The sequence below is a fragment of the Stegodyphus dumicola genome, chromosome X2, assembly GCF_044657685.1.
Source record: "Stegodyphus dumicola isolate Sdum_Otavi_A_Nest chromosome X2, ASM4465768v1".
In the NCBI taxonomy this organism is placed as follows: Eukaryota; Metazoa; Arthropoda; class Arachnida; order Araneae; family Eresidae; genus Stegodyphus; species Stegodyphus dumicola.
Window position 1 is genome coordinate 176,545,146 of NC_140781.1, and position 19,876 is coordinate 176,565,021.

The 19,876-nt window shown below is 33.6% G+C and overlaps 1 protein-coding gene across 1 annotated transcript; it reads left to right on the forward strand.

The window, feature by feature from the left end:
* The first annotated feature begins 4,784 nt into the window (after positions 1-4,784).
* On the forward strand, positions 4,785-18,641 carry Adi1 (acireductone dioxygenase 1). The gene is made up of 5 exons (XM_035364483.2): positions 4,785-4,975; positions 5,127-5,252; positions 5,696-5,815; positions 10,651-10,830; positions 18,322-18,641. Exons 1-5 carry the CDS (start codon positions 4,949-4,951, stop codon positions 18,433-18,435), a joined length of 567 nt encoding a protein of 188 aa, XP_035220374.1. The 5' UTR covers positions 4,785-4,948; the 3' UTR covers positions 18,436-18,641.
* The last annotated feature ends 1,235 nt before the right edge of the window (positions 18,642-19,876 follow it).

Here is a 19,876-nt window from a genome sequence, read left to right on the forward strand (position 1 = left end):
ATGCTTGGGGTTTCCAGTGGGCGCCTAAAACCGACATCTGTATACCATGACGTAGTGTTAGTAGGGCCGGATTGGTGGCCCGGTCTGTCTGACAGTGTTTAAGTGACTTCGTTCTGCTGTCCAGGGTTGAGACCCCTGTTGATGGCAGATGTTTCTACCATACTTCCAGAACGGGGACGTGAAATGTGAGTTGCTGAGTATTCCTGTCGACTCAGCGTAGTCTTCGCTCGTCGTCTCGACCGATTGGTTAACGGCGTCTTGGATCGCCTCTAGGGATTGAGGCGTTTAACTGTGTTAAGGCAGCCTCGAGCTTGCCAGGTCTGAATGCCCTTTCCTCCTGGCACACTGTCGTATTTGACCGAAAGTTATAACCAGAGCAGGAGTTCGTCCGTCTCTGGTGTTCTTTTGGATCGCTTCTAGGGCTTGAGGCGTTAAGGCAGCCTCGAGCTTGCCAGATCTGAGTGCCCCTTCCTCTTAGCACTTTGTCTTATTTGACCGAAAGTTATAACCAGAGCAGGAGTTCGTCTCTGGTGTTCTCTTCTGTCTTATTTTGATGCCGATGGGTATGTAAGGGTAGACGTATCGACAAATTGCTTAATCCTTATTTTGTGTCTACTGTTGCGATAGTAGTAATTTGTGCAACATTTATCTTTTTTGTGATTGCTTGTTATTGTTTTTCTACATAAAAAAGGGTAAGTGCAGTTACATATTATGTTAAACTTAGATTAACTTTTTAATTCGGAAAAGCAACGATTTGAGCATAATTACGCGAAAACTGTTTATCTCTCCTGTTTGAACCATTGTCGTAATTTTGGCCGCTTAAATTACAAAACCATTTTCCACTATATTCTTTAATAAGAATGTTGTTCGTCCTTCACTGGGGCCCACCAGCGGCCGAGCGGTAAAGTCGCTGAACACTGGTATTTCGGTCCGAGGTTCGAATCCCGCGAACGGGCTGGCTGCATGGGCGTTTTCGTGGTTTTCCCCATGTGTAACGTGTATACGAGCCAGTTTTCCTTAGAAAGTCCTCCACGAAGGCATCCCTCCCCTTAGGCAGATAGCCCTCGAGGCTTTGCCATAATCACACACCCACCCACGTCCTTCACTGGTCGTATCAGTTGTAACACCAAAATATTAAAAACCTTTCCTCAATACTCATGTTTGTATTTTCTAAATTAAGATACCTCATACAAATTAATATCTGCTCTTGATGGTTGTCATTAGGGGTGCAATTAAGTAAAACAGAAAAATACTTTGCCTGTTTGACCTTACTTAAAATAATTTGCTTTATATTGTCCCCTAATAAGCTAATTGTTTCATTTTGAATTTTATCTTCTAGGTAATGAAGCATATCTGTTTTGAGTTTGAATTTTATTAATTTATACAGACATGATAGGGTCAGATTTTGTGATCATTTCTATACACTTTAAAAACTCATTATTTCTTTTGAATAACTTGTTACTGGAACCACGAAAGGCTAAGTAGTTTTGTTTGGCTAAAAACTGAATGGCATAGATAATTCTTTCAATAACATCGCGCCAATGCTTAGTTTTTTTTTTTTTTTTTTTTTTTTTTTTATATATATAATAAATTTTGAAGTTCCGAATCAACAGGTTTATTCTTTCTTAATCGTTCTAAGAAATCGGACCAAAGATGTAGATTCCGAAAATGCATTTTATTTATTTATTTATTTTTCCATGAAGTTTTAAGTATTCATTTAAGTGATTCCATTCATTAAATTCAGAACTACTCAGTTTTGCTTTGCTGAAACTGTTCAAAATTTTGAAACAATAAACAAAATTTTTTTCAGCAGAATTTAGCAATCTTTTAACCCTTTCGTTGTGTGGCAAGATTCGATAAAATACATCTGAAAAAATTTACGTCCACTTTTGTCTTTTGGAAAACCGAAACTCGAAACCAGGTTATCCAGGACCATTTTCTATTAAGGCTTGAACTTGGAATGGCAATAATGGACTTGGGCGTAATCCGGAATCATCAGGAACCGGAAAATGCGTATCTATTGCAGAAAGTGTAGATTTCACTAGCATTTCTTCTGTTTTTTCGGGGCCCACCAGCGGCCGAGCGGTAAAGTCGCTGAACACTGGTAGTTCGGTCCGAGGTTCGAATCCCGCGAACAGGCCGGCTGCATGGGTGTTTTCGTGGCTTTCCCCATGTGTAACGTGTATACGAGCCAGTTTCCCTTAGAAAGTCCTCCACGAAAGGCATCCCTCCTCTTAGGCAGATAGCCCTAGTGTGCTTTGCCATAATTAAATACACACACACACTTCTGTTTTTTCGACCGGCTGCATTGAAGTTAAATGTAATTCCCGCGTGAAAACATTTTCTAACTTTTCTGATTATTAGGTTCTTTTGGCAATTAAAGTGGTAGCTGAGACGTTTCATGGACAACTAATGCTAGTAGCGTCAGCCTCTGGGTTTTGGAAAAACTAAGTACTTTTAAAGTTCTGGTTTATTAAGGCTTCCTCTCACTTTCTTTTTCTTCATTGTATTCTGATCCCGAGACAGGTTTTTCTGTTTTCCCACCAATATCTGGGAAAGAGTGAAAACAGAAAAAGCGGAAGTAAAAATAAAAGTAGAAAATATCTATTATAAGAACTATTGCATAAAGCACTTCTTCTTAAGAACACTCGGAAAGTCACTGTTTCAAATATTTTACCTTACTTCTGAAAAACTGAGTGTATCTTAAACCATCGCTTGGAAAATATACGAACTATTGGATCAATAGCAAATAATTCAAGGAGGTGGTAGTACTCTTTTGTTTATTAAAGTAAATAAATCTAACTTAAAGTAAAACTTAATAACGAAACATTTTCCTTCGGTTTTCCATATTGCTGAAAATCGGAAAATGGCCAATTTTTGATTTCAGAATACCTTGTATATTTTTGCTCCTTCAAATTTTAAATAGGTATATTTTAAATTCAGTGGTACCTCGTAAATACGTCAATCCTTTCTTCTCGAAAGATAATAATTTTTAGTTTAATAAACAAATGGTTCATGAAAAGAAAAAATTCTTTTACGAGTCATGCTGAAATCGTCGTTTTCAGAATCAAAAAGCTAACCTAAGTTTAACATAATATGTAACCGCATTTAACTTTTTTTTGTAGAATAACAATAACAACAAGCAATTACCAAAAAAAAATCACAAAAAAAAGATAAATGTTGCACATATTACTACGATTGCAACAATAGACACAAAATAAGGACTAAGCAATTTTTCTATCGCGTCTTCGGCGGTTTCTACACATATATTTACAAGATCGGCTCAACTTATGCCGAAAACTGCAAACAGCATTAACTGATAAAAATCAAAGCGATATAAGTAGTATAGATCTTATGCATTATATAATATATGCAGTTTTTGAAAACTTTTGGAAGAAATGTAGCATCGCGGATTGAAACTCTAAGCTACATTGTTGTCAACAACATAGCGGTGTGTAAAAAAATAATTTTGAATATATCCCTAGCCCTGGAGCATTTTTTTGTGCCTTGTTGTAATCGCAGTTTGAACCTTGTCGTAAACTACGCTGCGAACAACAATTTATTCAGTGCAAACTTATTAGATATCTAAATTAATTTGTTTTTAATTTTAAGATAGTAAATAGTGTTCAGCAATATATTTGGTATCCAATGCGTTTACTATATTATTTCCTTTCGCTTGCAGTGTTACGTTTGCATAACATGTTGTTGTTGTTGTTGTTGACTAATGCTCACTTGTCTGATGTAGTCAGCTCAAGCGCACGACATTCCTTGCGGAAAGGAGCGCAAGATACTCCTGTCGTTGGCAACAGCCTTGAGCACCTTACAGGTGACAGTGCAATTTAGCTCTGTTTTGCCCCCCAATTTTGATGGAGAGCATCCTGGGATGACGTATTCGAGCACCTCCCACCCCTCTTTCCCTACCATCAACCTTTCGAGAGGACTTTCGCCTCGCATATTTGGAATGCCCCCTGCCGCACGGACACAATGCATTTTCAAACATCCATGCCTTCTCCGAGATTCGAACCCGTGCCCTACAGCACGGCAGTCAATGTCATAAGTGTATGTATAATTTTTCAATAAATATGCTTAAGTGTGGGTTTTAACAAAGCACAAAAAGTTTGCATATTTAGACAAATTAAAAGATATTTTTTTTTCATATGGTAATAATGCTTCCTTTTAAATGTTAACCATAGGCGATATCCCTTTGATATCGTCACTGCATAAAGGCGCTTGCTAGACATTTGCACGACAGCGACGACTAGGCTTGGCGCGGGCCTATCTCCCATAGTTCCTTACGGTGCGTAGCAATTAATTTCTTAATGTCCTTCAACTTGTTAATTTCTTCTTAGTGTGAGGATCCCAGGTAATGCGGAATCTTTTCCTGAGGCTGTTTCTATATTTCATACGCTCTTTAATATGACGAGCAAGTCGGTCTGTAATTTGTTGCTTGGATATATTTCTGGTAGCCTTGTTTTTTCAGCAGCATTTGCCCGTGTCCGTATTTGGGAAGGTGATCTCGCACGTGACTGGTGTTTGCGAATCAGAAACTTTTGGTGTCGCATTTTCTCTCGCACTTCTCTGTGAATTATCTGCATATTTACCTGTTTATCTGCATATTACCTGTTTATATATTATAGTTTCATCACCCTGTTACTAATTTCTCATTTCTCATATCTTCTTCCGTACCGTCTGCGCAAGTGTGTCAAAACGTCGGAGGGTGACTTCTCACGTGACTGGTATTGGCGAATCATATTTCTCTGCACTTGCATCTTTTACCAGCTGTTTGTGTTTCTTGTCTCATTTCTCCTGTTGATATGTTACTGACATTCTTTAATACAAATTTACACAGGCTAGGGCCTACACTATTTAAACATAAGTGCAGTTCACTCATAGGGACCCTTATTTGCAGATTATATATGTATGACCTATCTGATGTGCTGGTGATCGCATGATGGAATTCATCGCTGGCGCCAAAGTATGATGGTTGTTAGTCACGTGTTTTGTAATCGTTTGTTTACACTTTGTGCTTAAGATAAGAGATAGTGTCTTATTAAAAGGTGTTCAAAATTCCGTGAATATTATTATAAAATCCGAAGTTTCTTTGATTTTTTAATTTATTAATATAGAAAATGCCTGAAGCATGGTTTATGGATAATTCCAGTGATGACCCGAGATCCGAGCATCATTTAAATCCTCCAGAGTTTTTAACTTTGGAAGACGTGAAAACTTTGTCTGGTGTAGAGTATTGGAAGGTATTTATAATCTTAATTTATCTCAGTGTTACATTTTCAGTCGTGTAACTCGAGAACTGCCATAAATTGTTACCGAATTATGTGTGCTGAATGGTAGTTTCCGTCGTATAAGATCAATGAAAATGTAGAAATATATAAATTATGAAAGTTAAATTTAAGTTTAATCCTAGTATGAACACGAGATTGTAAATAATGGAATCTTTTTATATGGATTTGATTATAATTTATTTTGCTGTAGCTTCTGTTATTTACCATGCATTCGTGAACGGATATAAGAAAGACCAAAAATAAAATGAGACTATCATGTAAGTGTTAAAATCTTTTGAACCATAAAATAAAATGTGACTGTTAATGTAAAAGTAAATTTATTGGATTAGAAATAATGTTAAAATATACATATTATGCTGTGTCATAGATAAGTACTCATTTTTTTTCTAATTTAGATTGATGTTGACAACTTAGAGCAGGATCATGAATATTCTACTCTTCGAAAAAATAGAGGATATGATTATGAAGATCTTGTTGAAATATCAAAGGACAAATTGCCAAATTATGATGAAAAGGTTTGTTGTTTTTATTTATCTTCTGCGTTCTAATATTTATTTAATTTTGCCATCTTATAACTATATAAAATAAAATATGGTAATTATATGAAAGAAAGGTTGATCTTTGGATTATGGTAACTTGGCGATTTTGGGGCGAAAATTTGGCGACCAACTCTGCTACAGCAACCCCCTATTTTTTTCTTTTCGCTGCCATTTTGGCTTCACGAAGTAAAGACATGTTTCTTTTCTTTTTATTTACTCAACACTTTTTCCAACAATCTGCTAGCCGAATTACACTTATGCTAGAAATTTTATGGAACAAAACTGCTTAATCATGAGAAATATTAACTGCAAAATTGGGAAAAAGTGCAGAATCGCAAACTCCTTGCTGCGTTTTTCAAAATCGCACACACGCAGTAACCATATACACGTCGACTTATTTTTACTTAAAAAAAATCCCAGAATTGCACAAAAATGGCATTGCGCACACTCTTGACTTTATCCATCTACACTGCTATTTTCTCATAAATTACAAAAATTTGCAGGAAAATTTTGTGAATCTTTAAACTCCGTAAAAAGCACATATATGAAATTACCTGATCGCGAAAAAGTATATACCCTATCCAAGGATGAACATTTCCACGTATAATATAAATAAAATATCCAAAAACTTTTACCTCTAAATTATCTATTATAAACGTCACCAACGAATTCATAATAAAACATTAAAAATGGTTACAAATACTTAGTGTCAAATATTTAAATTATTTCCATGCACGTTTACTTCCACTCAAACGTATACCAAATTGCTACAAACATATAATTCACAAAATAACTATCATTTAATTAAAATATAATTAAACCATGTACGTGTCGACTTATTTTTACTTTAAAAAAATCCCAGAATCGTACAAAAATGGCATTGCGCACACTCTTCACTATATCCATGTACACTGCTTTTTTCTCATAAATTAGAAAAATTTCACGAAAATGCATGAAAATTTTGTGAATCTTTAAATTCGAAAAAAAGGACATATATGAAATTACCTGATCGTGAAAAAGTATATACCCTTTCCAAGGATGGACATTTGCACGTATAAAATAAATAAAATATCCAAAAACTTTTACCTCTAAATTATCTATTATAAACGTCACCAACGAATTTATAACAAAACATTAAAAATAATTACAAATACTTAGTGTCAAATACTTAAATTCTTTCCATACACATTTACTTCTACTCAAACGTATTCCAAAATACTACAACCATATAACTCTGAAAATCACTATCATTAAATTAAAATATAATTAAATTAAAAAACACTACTTAAAATATAAATAAGCACATACATTAAATTAATAAAAATTAGCTTACAATCCTAATTACTTTAAACTAAATCATTGCTAATAACAATTTTCCAATAATACTATATTAATTTATTTACTCCTTACATTTAGAACAATGCATAAAAATAATATCCTCAAATAATTAAAAATACTAACTTACCTAATCTTCTACAGAATCTTGAGTGCATGGCGGATCACAAAATGTCCATTTTCACCAGGTTTCTTGCACCGCCATTGAAACTATCTGTAATATCCTTCCTTTCACACAATCTCATTTCATTCCCACATATTGGACATTCATACTTATCTGCAATTAAGCAATTCTTTTCAATTACACATAAACACTATAAAAATTTCGGATTTACTTTATATACGGCCATGGGATCCAAATATTAAACAACACTGTTTCACAGAACATAGAATGAAACTACTGCTATAAAGTACAGCAGATATTTTTACAAATATATCCCCTTTTCCGATTAAAGAACAGTGATTCGTCCATTAATGTCACATGACATATCTCATGATCTCTCATTTTCCTCACACAAAATAATGCGTAATCCGAATTGAGTACTTCTCACATTATTCCCAAAGTCCTAGGTAGTAACCTTTATCGCCTCCAAAATGTCGCCAAACTACCTGTTACCATATTCCAAAGATCAGCTAAAAGGGGGTTAGTAAGCAACAGATTTGGTAAAACTCTGGATATCAACAAACTTTTTAATTTAGACATTAAGAATGAAAATTAAATTTTGATTAGTTATCCTACTATCGGTTTATTGCATTTTTATTCTTAAATATGCATTAAAAATATCCATTTGTTTATGCTGAATCTTTCTCAAAATCTGGTATTATGAACAGATTCAAATTATTAGTTTGTTGATGTTTTCCAGAAGAATTATAAAAGGTAGCAGGAAATAAGTGGCAAGTAATTTGTATACTTTATTCTCTAATTTTCAGAGCTTAAATTCAGTTTAGCTCAGGTCTGTTACTTTTCAGTTTTTGAGCAAAATCGTATTTCCAGTTGGAGCCCCATCTAAGATGAGTTTACTGTGCTTTTTGTTGTATAAATGGATTCCATTATTACTGTATTTGATAATTCTGTCATTAATACATTTCTTTTAACAGATAGTAAAACAAATATGGAAACTAGTTACTGAATATATGTCTCGCTTTCTTACCCAAAAATAAAATAAGCTGATAAGTTTGAGCAAGTTGGAAGAAACAAAGATTTGAAATACAGTCACTTCAGGAAAAAGAGCATCTATGGGCTGCACACATTTGTCATTTTATTTAATTTTAATTTATAATTACTATTTATTTTTGTTTACTATTCCTGATGATCTTTTGTAGAGCTCTGGCATTTCTAATTTTGTAAATTAAACTTTGCTATTTCTATCCTTAGATAAGAGAGAATGTGCGCAGTAGACAAGCACTATAAACCATAACATCAGAAAAGTCTTTTCTGTTGTTGTGACCTGCTGGTCTGACAGTAGCATGAGATCATCAAGTCCATAAATTTTATCATGTCTAAGAGCATAAGGACTGTATTTTAGATATCCAAGGCTTAGACCTTGGATATCTTTTTGGAGATGCTATGGATGAGCCTAGCTTCATCCTAGTTTTGAAAGAAAATCCTCCCTCCCGCCGGAGTATGGTTTCAAGGGTCTCCCACTCCTCTTTTCCTTCGATCAACCTCTCAAGAGGACTTTCAGCTTGACAGTATTTTAAGCACCCCATGCTACAAAGATATTACACACTTACATACATTTATGCCTTCTCAGAGATTCAAATGTGGGCCCAAGGCTATGACACCATGTCATCAGAGCAGCCTGACATTTTCGTTGTGTGTTTCTCGTTAGATTTGTATATTATTCATTATTAAGAAAGGTATTAAAATATATTGACTACTTTTGTAAACAGGCTCATAAAAAATTATTAAGAATGGTTTGTAGAGGGAATGGGCAATTCTATTGTAAAGCTAGGGAAAAAGATCCATTGTTTAGCTGTAGGCAATATCAATTTGTGATTTCATTAGACAAAATAAGTTATTAACCAAACCATTTAGTTATGATATATTAATAACTGAAAATATTTGATAGTGTCATAATCAGCTGAAAAGTAAAGAACTTGGGTAAATTTTATATCTTGCCATGATTGTAGCAAATAATAAATATATGATAATAAATTATGCTACTATTCGGTTTTGAGGGCTGTAAAAAATCGCCAAACTATTGTTGATGCCAGTGCTGCCAAAATGAATTGCGGCAACCCTAACGCGAGAAAGAAAGTATGATAGTAAATAACTATTTAAGATTGATGTTTTAATTTAGATGAAATGTTAATTTCATATAATACTTTTTTATTATTATAATTTATATAAAAATTGCTAAACATAACTGAATAGATGCCTGTATCGCTATTTCGCTACCGAGTTATCGCTAAAGCATAATTTCATTTCGTTGGTTGTTCAAACATAATTTTCTATAATGAATGATGCCTTTCCTATGAAAAAATACGCGGTAAAGTGCAAAATCGTCCACTTATTTGTTTGCCGCTTTTTATAAGGGTAAAAACAATTGGATTTTCGTCAATTTTCTTTTACTTTTTAAGTGAAAATAGGTTGATGTATTCATAGATAAAGTTAAGGGTGTGCACAGTGCCATTTTTGTGCAATTCTGGGATTTTTTTTAAGTGAAAATAGGTCGATGTATACCGAGTATGTGCAATTCTTAAAAACGCGTCAAGCAGTGGGTGATTCTGCAATTTACTTAAAATTCTATTGCAGACATTTCGTCACGGGCTATTCCCAAATTGTTAAATCCATAGGATATCAAAAAAGGATTTAAAAATTAAACTAGTATTTCAATGCCGTCTTAAATATAGAACTATATAAACTTACGCAATCTAAAATCAGCACGTACGCTAGATTTGGCGCTTTCTCGCATACATTTTTGCTGCAATTTTTTCATTGTCCTCAAAACGAAATAGTACCTAAATTATTATAAATTTCATACTTTTATAAGGTCCTATATATATTAGGCTTTTATAAGGATATGCAAATGAGATAAATTATTATATCAAATTGATATCGAGCAGTGTTTTAGAATTATTTTAATTGAACTTTATTTCTATGGAATATTTTTTTTTCTCCTGTAAAAATAACTTTAAGAATGATCTTATTTTCATTACATCTGATTAAAAGAATGCTTTTTTTATATTGGTCATGTTAATAGGTTTAGTTAAATATATCAGTATTCTCCCCCAATTTGAACATACCTATATCATATTTGATACAACCATTCTGGTCCAGTCATGTGCTTTTGGATTATTTGATTTGGAACATTCTTGACCTCTACATAAATTTTTATTTATAGTATTTATTTATAGTACCGTATGAGCTTTAAATATAATTCTGTGCTGCATAATCATTAAGAAAGAAATTCCGAGATGAAAAGTTCAGTATCAAATTGTATTAAAATTGGTGTTATGCTTTATTTTCTTAGCTAAAAGTATTCTACACTGAGCATCTTCATGCAGATGAAGAAATACGTTTATTTTTGGATGGAAGTGGCTATTTTGATGTTCGAGATAAGAATGACAGATGGATTCGTATCAAAGCAAGTAAAGGTGATCTTCTTGTGTTACCTGCTGGCATATATCACAGATTTACTTTGGATGCTTCGGTATGTAATTTTATTAATTTTGTCATATACATAGCGAAATACACTGCTAGCTGTCTAAAGTGCAGTACAATGAAGGAAGCATTCAGCAGGCTTGAAATTTGTGCCATGCATAGACCTCAAGAGGATATGCAAATGATCAGCATTGCTGTGGGTATGCACCAGTAATGTGACCTACAATCACTATAAAAAGGGAGAACAATAGGTTGAGTTTACCGTACACCTTCACAATATTTATCGTGTGTCTTGCAAGAGTTTAGGAAATTTTATAAGGTATTGGGTGAAATTAGTAGCTGTGAATGTATGATGATATAGTGAAGTGGAGAATTGTCACTGGATTAGAGCAGGCCAGTCGCAAGCACAAGTGGCTAGAGAGCTCAATAATACACCTAGTATCATCTGCAGTTTGTGGAAACAGTTTCAGGTCACTGGATCCATATCGAGAAGACCTGGACAAGGTTGACCAAGATCCTCAGCGGTGAATAAAAAACATTATTTGGCTTTTTTTTTTAGTGTGGCAATACGAAACTGTTACAACTCTCGCATGTATACTGCCAAATGAACCCAAGTTTCATAGCCTACATGTGCCTGAAGGCTTAATAAGTTAGGACTGCTTGCCAGAAGACCCACTGTTTTTATCCCATTCCATGTGTTTAGCATGGTGCAAGCAACATGCGCCTGGGACGGATTTCCGTGGAGTACGGATCGTAGTCGATATTCAGCCTGGGCACTGATTCTCCACATGTGTATCGCGAGAGAGCTTGGAATGCAATACTATCCCTCTGTCATCTGGGAAAAACATCATTACTGTGGTGGAGGTGTAATGGTTTGAGCAGACATTATGTTGGACAGTTGACACACATACATGTGTTTGGCAAAGGTTTCCTGAAAGTATAGAGAGGGGAATCTTAGAGTGCTACGTTCAACTTTTCAGGGACACAATTTGTCCTGGGTTCCTATTGTTGGACAACATTGCTCATCCACATTGGGCTGACCTGGCCAATGATTACCTGAAAGAAAGGATATTCACCAGTGGATTGGCCAGCCAGGCCTCCTGACCTTAACCTTATAGAGCATGTCTTATTTTCTTTCAGGAGTTCAGTTTCATTTTACCATTCCCCTTTGAGGACCATCCCGGACTTGAAAACTGTCTCACTGCAGGAGTAGGATCAACTGCCACTGGGAATCCTTCAACTAACTCTTGCCAGAGAGGCACACGCAGTATGCCATCATGCTGCATGCTCTGAATTTTCGACATACCTGAGCTATGAGCTGTACTGATAATCATGTATACATGCAGTTTTTTGAATGGCATATCTCTTTCTTTGTTATAAATGTATATTCATGCCAAATTTCATTAAAATCTGTCAATTAGTTTTTTAGAAATTTAACATAATGTGTAAATTTTCTTAATTTTGCACATAATTGTGCATGGCCCAGTTCCCATTATATAAAAGTTAGGCCTATGTTGTTCCAGAGGTCAGTGACATTAGCCATCTGAGACGGTAATGTGACGACTAGTCCTTTTGTTGCTTTTTGCTTTTTTTGTCCAACAAGCTCCACACTCTTCATGTTGTGTCTGAGAGATATTTTGATGCATATTCCCAGGAATCCTTATCTGGAAGGTGCGGTCTATTGTGATTTATTAAATCTGTATTGTGAGCTTGCTTCTCCTGTCCAAAATGGAGAGCACGAAAGTGGTGAACCATATAGTATGGTCCGTGATACATAAGGAACTTCCCTTACCTTCAAGCCTTTTCTGTGGTGAAGTTTCAAATGTGCAGCCATTCCTTGAATTGAATCTTCTACAATTTTTCGTTGCTCACCAGGTCATACTGTTGCCTTGGCCTCCCACTGCTGAGCTGGTACAGAAGTTAATGACTTTGAGAGTCTGTGTGGCAAAGGAACACTCAGAATGTACAGTGAGCTGAAAGTCCTCTCGAGAGATTATGGTAGGAAAAGAGGGTGAGGGAGACAACCCCCTGGGTGTCCTTCCTGAAATTTGGATGTAACTACAGATTTAGTGCAGTGTAACTATACAACTAATGATGAAATTCAGGTGTCCCACCCTTTTCTGTCTGTTCTCCCAGTGTGTCACTTAAAAAAAAAAAAAAAAAAAAAAACAGTATTTTGTTAACCATGTCTGGTGAATGATTTGTAAACCAATGTTTCAACATATGCCATCTGCAGCCACAGCGAATAAACTGACATACCTGAAGCTTACACAGAAAGCTTTTTTTTATTATTATTATTATCACTGAGGCATATTGTAGCTGTTATTGCCTGCCTTGGTAGGTGCAGAGAATGCTGGACGCCTATTCTATGATCACTAGATCTATCTACATCCTGAGCGAACAATATTGACCAAAAAAAAAAAAAAACAGTATCGTCAGCCATTTCCAACTTATCGTAGAAAGCCATTCTCTCCTCCTCAGTTGGTGGGTGATAGGGTCCATTTGACTCTATTAAAAGGGGACAAGGCTTCAAGGAGCTTTAGATCAATCGCAGTACAGACGAATGACAAAATTTATAGCGCATGCTGCCTGAAGTTCTAGGAATATTCTCACATTATTTCACTAACTCACAGGCTGCATTTGTAACTTGAAAAAAAAGTGGCACAAAACAGTATTATGACCAAAATGCAGCAGAATATGCTGTTGTGTTTATGTTAAGGAAAATGTCGTTTTTTAAGGGGAAAGTTAATGCAGGAATTTAGGGCTAAGAAACAGAGATGTGGGATACCATGAAAATATTTTTTCAATATAAAATATATAACGAAAATTATAATAATCTATTCTGTATGTGTGATTAATTCGTATTGCAATTTTTGTCATACATATATTAGTAATACTTTTTTTAATATTACATTGCTGTTATTTTATATATATATAAGAACTGCTTATTTTAAATATTCTCCTTCTCAAAAGATTTTATTCTGTGAAAATAATTAAAAGTTAGTAATATTATTTTTACAAGGAAGTACTAAAGTAAAAATTATCAATGTAGGTCTCCTGCAGTTGAAGAAATCCTTATCAAAGCAGCATTTTAACACTTTGACACATTAAATAGAAAACTGTAATAATAATCAATATGTCTTTTACAATATAAAAATGAAAACTCTGCTATGAACAGTTTTTTTTTATTATTATTATTTAGTAGGCAAAGAAACAATAATTTTTTAATACTAATAGATTACAAAAGTACTATTTCATGAACAACCTTCAGTCATATAGCATTGTTACTTTATAGCATAATACAATAATAATGCAGTATAGTTTTGCTAATAAGCCCATCAGCGGTAGAGTCACTGAACGCAGGTACTTAAACTGGACTAGAAGAGAAACACGTTAATGTGACCATCAAAATCGTAAAAACAACCTTGTATTTAGTGTAGGTATAATGAAACACTCAATCGATTTCGAGGGCTTTTGATGCAGGTACTTAAGTTTGAGTCCTGTGAATAAGGGGCCCGCATCAGTGTTTTTGTGGCTTTTCCCATTGTAATGTGTATACGAGCCAGTTTTCCTCAGAAAGTCCTCTCTTCAAAACCAGTTTTAAGTCATAATAAAATTACACACACACACAGAAAAAAAAAATCTGAAAGCCTTCAGATTTTATATTCCCAAAGGGACGTTTTTTAACGTTTTACATGTTACATTTATTTATTAAATAGCATGCTCTTTGCACTTAAACCATAAAATTCAATTCAACAGCAGTATCATATAATTTAAAAAGAGCATATCTATAGAATTTCCGATACACAGTCTCGCGCACTATAGATGAAAAATGTTTCCCCCCTTCCCCCCCAGGCTACAGTATTACCATTGCTCGCTTTGAAATCGTTGGGTTTCTTAATCACTCATAAATGTTTTACAAAGTATGAAATAGATAATAAAACAAACTCCCAGTTCCGAATTTGGGCTTCCAGATACCTATGTTAGGGTGGAAGATTACATCATTCAAAATTTGATGGCTCTAGGTACCATTGTTTTATCAAATTGCGAGAAACATTCATACATTTATGCAGATTCTTCATTATTTAATTTCTTTAAATATAACGCAGTGCGATAATATTTGGTGGAAACAATATGAAAAGCGAAACACCATTTATCGTGAAATGCCACAAAATGGCAAAAAAGAAATTAATAGCCCTTTATAAAACTATTTTATAGTTTATATATAGTATTTTTTTTTTTTTTTTCATTTTTATTTTACGGCAGTGTGAATTTCGCGTAATAATGAACGGCACTTCTTATTGTCTTCACAATATTGTTGTTCGTAAAGTATTCCACTGTTAGATTTTAAAATAAACTTAATTTTTGCTGTACATGAATCGAGAAGACGCTTCTCGGATGTCTATATTTTTATTAACTGAAGAAGGGTTATTATATTTTTATTACCTGAAGAAAGATTATGTGCTAGATAAATACTTATTAATCTTCTACATTTTTAAACTATATAATTGCTATATATATATACATAATTTCCGGAAAAGTATAAATAACCTTTCTTTCAGTAGAAATTGCGTTCTTGTTTTCTGAATGTGGCTCCAAATACCCGCTCATTTCATCGTAAATTAAAATAACTATAAATTTTGGCAATCTGAATTAGGCAATGAAAACATCTTCTGGCAGAGCAAAAGCATCAACATATTTTCTATGAATTCACTGCCGATTCAGAGATCTATGACCACATTCTTCATTTAAATACAAAAAATTAGCAGCAAAAACATGTACAAAGCCATTGTGTACTTAGAACATCAATTGAACAACCGTGATTGACGATGGGGCAACACTTTTCCCCTCACTTCTGTATCGGACGGCTCACAAACTGCTGTCGACTCTCGGAGCGTAGAATAGCCATCCTGATTTCATCATGCTCTGAATTCAAATAGGGCTATAATTTTTATCAGTTCACTCTTATAGCTTTCGTATCTCTTGTTTTTCAGAGTGCTGCATTTTGGCTAACCAGCAGTGTATTTAAATTATTTATATTCATTTGCAGTAAAAAGTAAAATGATTTTTATGTTACTTAGCTAACCAAAATTTCACACAAAAAAAAGTGTAAAAAGAAATCCTGCTTGAAATGAAAAATATCCATGTGAGAAATCACTGTACTGAAAAATATTCACATAGAAAATTCCTTGGATTGACATACCTAGATCACAATTAAATTTTTTAGATACACGAAGGTTTTTTTTTTTTTTTTTTTTTTTTTTTTTTTATGAAATTTTAGGAGTGTTCAGTTCAGTTTCCTCCAGCATCACTGCACTTCTGTATAGGCGAATTTTCTACAAATTCAATGCCTTATTCCATTCATTTGTTAGAATAAAAAAAATTACATTTATAGCTTGCTCAATCTCATCTTTGAAGTAAATGAAAATCACGTCCATGTAAGTTCTTTTTTAGATTAAAAGATAGCCAAAAGTCGCACATACCTAGATCGAGCGAATAGGGTGGATGTTCTATCACTTTGATGCATTTTTGTTCAAAAAACTTTACTGTTAATCTTAGTGTATGAGACGATGCGTTGTCATGGTGGAGCATAAGTCCTCTAACATTCACTTCTTGAAGAATTTCTGGAAGACAGTGGTGTACTAGTTAGTTGTGATTGTCTTCTGTCCTTCCAGTTTGATGACCTTGACTAGTCCTGTACTTTTGAAGAAAATGGCATACATTACTTTTTTCATGACCTGTTGTCTTTTCACCATTGTGGGCATGGGATCATGTTTAGAGATCTATACTTTACTCTCTTAATGTGTTGGAATGTCAAAAAGTGGTGTGTATGTTTTATCAACAGTTACAACTTTAGAAATAATGCCGTGGCAACCATCTTTAAGTAATTTAAGTGTTTCTCTATTAATTCTGACATGCTGTTCTTTTTGGTGCTCAGTAAATTATGAGGAACCCAATGGCTAAGTATTTTTTTCACAGTTCTTCATGAAGGATTTTATGTATGGCAGCAGATCCAAAGTAAAGTTCCTTCTGTATCATTTGGTAGATGCAGCAATTATCATCGATTAACATTTTCCATACAGACATGTTATCCAGGATTAGTGTTTATACCGACCTTCCTGTGTGTTCTTCATCCTGAAGAAAATTGCAAACTCTGTGAAATTCTGTAATCCATTTTAATACAGTAGGATTATATGGACCTTCATTTCCAAATGCTAACTCTAGATGTTGAGCACATTCTTTTTGATTTAATAGCACTTTAAAATCCTAGAAAATCATAATGCAATAATGTTCTTGCATCAACTGCATTTTCCCTTCTGCCTAAAATTTATTCTATGCTAAACTACTAGCAATTGGCCAATAAAAAAGTCACCTGCTAGGCTTTAAAATAGTTCATATTTTACAATCTAATCATTAATTTTTTCCTGCCACTTATTGTCTGCACGTATCTCAAAAATTTCAGAGTGACCTCCATATAATTGAATGCTGTGTGACAGCTGAAAGAACTCAAATTCAATTAGTGTATTTAAGCTTTTTGCCATAATGCATCAATGGTTCTTTGGCTCAATATGTGCAGTCTCCTGAGATATGTTTATTCTGTGTCCTGGTGCTCCAAGATTTGAATGCTACACCATCCTGCTGTAGCATTTTGTTTAGAACACAAAGAAAGATATCAAGAATGTAAAAGAGCAAACATCTAAAGTTGTTTTTCATTATTCTAATACTCTAAATAGGATGAATTTGACAGTTAGTAATTTTTCACTTCAAAATTGAAGAAATGCTGGCGAAAAGCTTGAACGTACGAATAATTTTCATTTCAAGATATGTATAAAGTTCATTATTTCTGGTTTTTACCCATTTGAAAGTTCATTGATAGCTGTATAAAATAACATGAAATGTGTACAAAATTGGACGGACAAAAAAGCTCATTTGTTAAGGTTAGGGTTCATTATAAGCCAGATTTGCTGCGTACTGTTTCAGTGTTATAAGGATTACTAGCAGTTAACCATAAGAACAATTAGATTTAATTTTTTATCTGCAAAATCTTTCTATATATTATTTGAATAGTATAGATACAGCTTTTAGTGCTATTTCTGTTATTAGTTGGAGCTGTTGAGAACTCTGAATTAAGGTTGTAATATAATTTACTAACATGAAAATGTTTTAGTAAAAAGAAGTGCATATTGTGTTCTCAGACTGGTTTGTAACTCTCAAGTAAGTATATCATCTTTTTGAAAAGCCAGTCTACTAACTATTATTTTGATATTATGCATGAAAATTAAGCTTTGTCTTTTTTAATTTTATGTTCGAGAACAGACAAACTGTGTAAAAATTTGACCTGCTGTTCTCAAATACATGAAACAGAATATTTTGTTAAATTATATTGATTATTATTTGTAAGGTAAATTGAATTTGTTTTCTTTTACAAGGACTAGTTTAAAGAAATCTCTTTTGTTTCTCTATCTTTATATATATATATATATATAAAGAATATGATGTCACATTTCAAGGTGTTAATTTATTCATCATTCTGTTGTAGAATTATGCTAAAGTAAAAAGGCTTTTTTGTGGAGCACCAGTTTGGACAGCTATTAATCGACCTGCTGATGATCATCCTGCAAGGAAAAACTATCTAGCTTCTGTTGCTGCCTAGAACTAATTTTTCTAGCAATGAACAGAAAAAAAAATATTAATAAATTTATTTGTTCAGTAATTGTTAATTTTTTGATAAATGATATGTTTGTTTTCTTTTTTGACATATTCTTAAAAAATTTTTATTTCTTACCTAAAAGTTCAAAGCAAATGGAATTACTTTCATATCATGTAATATTAGAATAAACCATTTTTGATATTGTGCTATATTTTACATCTGCATTGAAAGTTTAAATCATAACTTGAAAACTTACAATACTGTGGTGAAAAAGACACAGTATATGTCATTTTTATATTTGTATAATAAATGGAAATATTCTGCATTTCTTAGAAAGCGTACTATAAATATTTTTTATGCATTAAGTTGTGTTGTGTTTTTAAAATGCAGTCGAAAATCAAAAGTGCACATAGCTTGTGACCTGAAGTTGTGCATATATTTTTGCATTTCAGATCACTGATCTTAAAAACAAAACCATTAGGCTCGCGAAAAAATAAAGGAGTTAAAAATGGCAGCACATAAAAGTAGTTGATTTCTCCTTTTTGACATTTTTGGGGGTAGAGAATTAATGTATTATATGCATTTTAATTTTATATAAAGAGAAAATAGAGATTAAAGCATATAAGAATTATTTTTTATATTTTTCAACTCTCTGTTTACAGTAGTTTAACTAAAAACTTAGGGGTGTTTTATTTTGAGTCCACTTCTCAAGTTGTAGTTAGTACTTTTTAATCAGGTGCACGGTTACAGTATTCTAAATTTGTCTACCCTCCTCACTAATACTTGCAGGAAAATCGTAATGTTATTTATAGCTTGCCATTCTGATGTGATGAAAATGTAGTTCTGGTTGTAATCAAAGTTTCTGGTACTTTTCTTATAATGCAGAATAAGTTGTCGCTAAACATAAATGTTGACGCAAAATGTAGTCTGAAATAGTTCTCCTTCACATCACTTTATATGGATGGGTCTCTTAGTGTCATACTTTGTGATGGTAGTGAAGAAACTGGGTTTCTGTTGCTTTATGTAATGCTTCCCAGTTATCTTGAAGCAAGTCTATAAGGGGGCTATTCTTTATCTTATTCTCAAGACTAGTGATCAAGAGAAAAGAGACATCTTGCCTCTTGGATGAAAATTGATCTGGACTGTGCCATATGCAATTAGTAGCATTATGTATTACCTAACTTACGGCACTACACTGAGCCATATAAAGCATCCATTAAGCGTATCAAGCATGAACTAGTAATGACTAATCCTAACAATTCAAGATGCCTTGCTACTTGGAAATATTAAGTGGTTATTTAAAAACAGTCTTTCTCTATGGATAATTTCTTTTATTGAAGAAATTTCATGGCAGATTCTTCATTATTTAGCAACTGCCAAATAATAAAATGCATCCTGGTTCCGTTATCAAAATCTCTCACTAAAGACAGTGTTTGGATCAAAA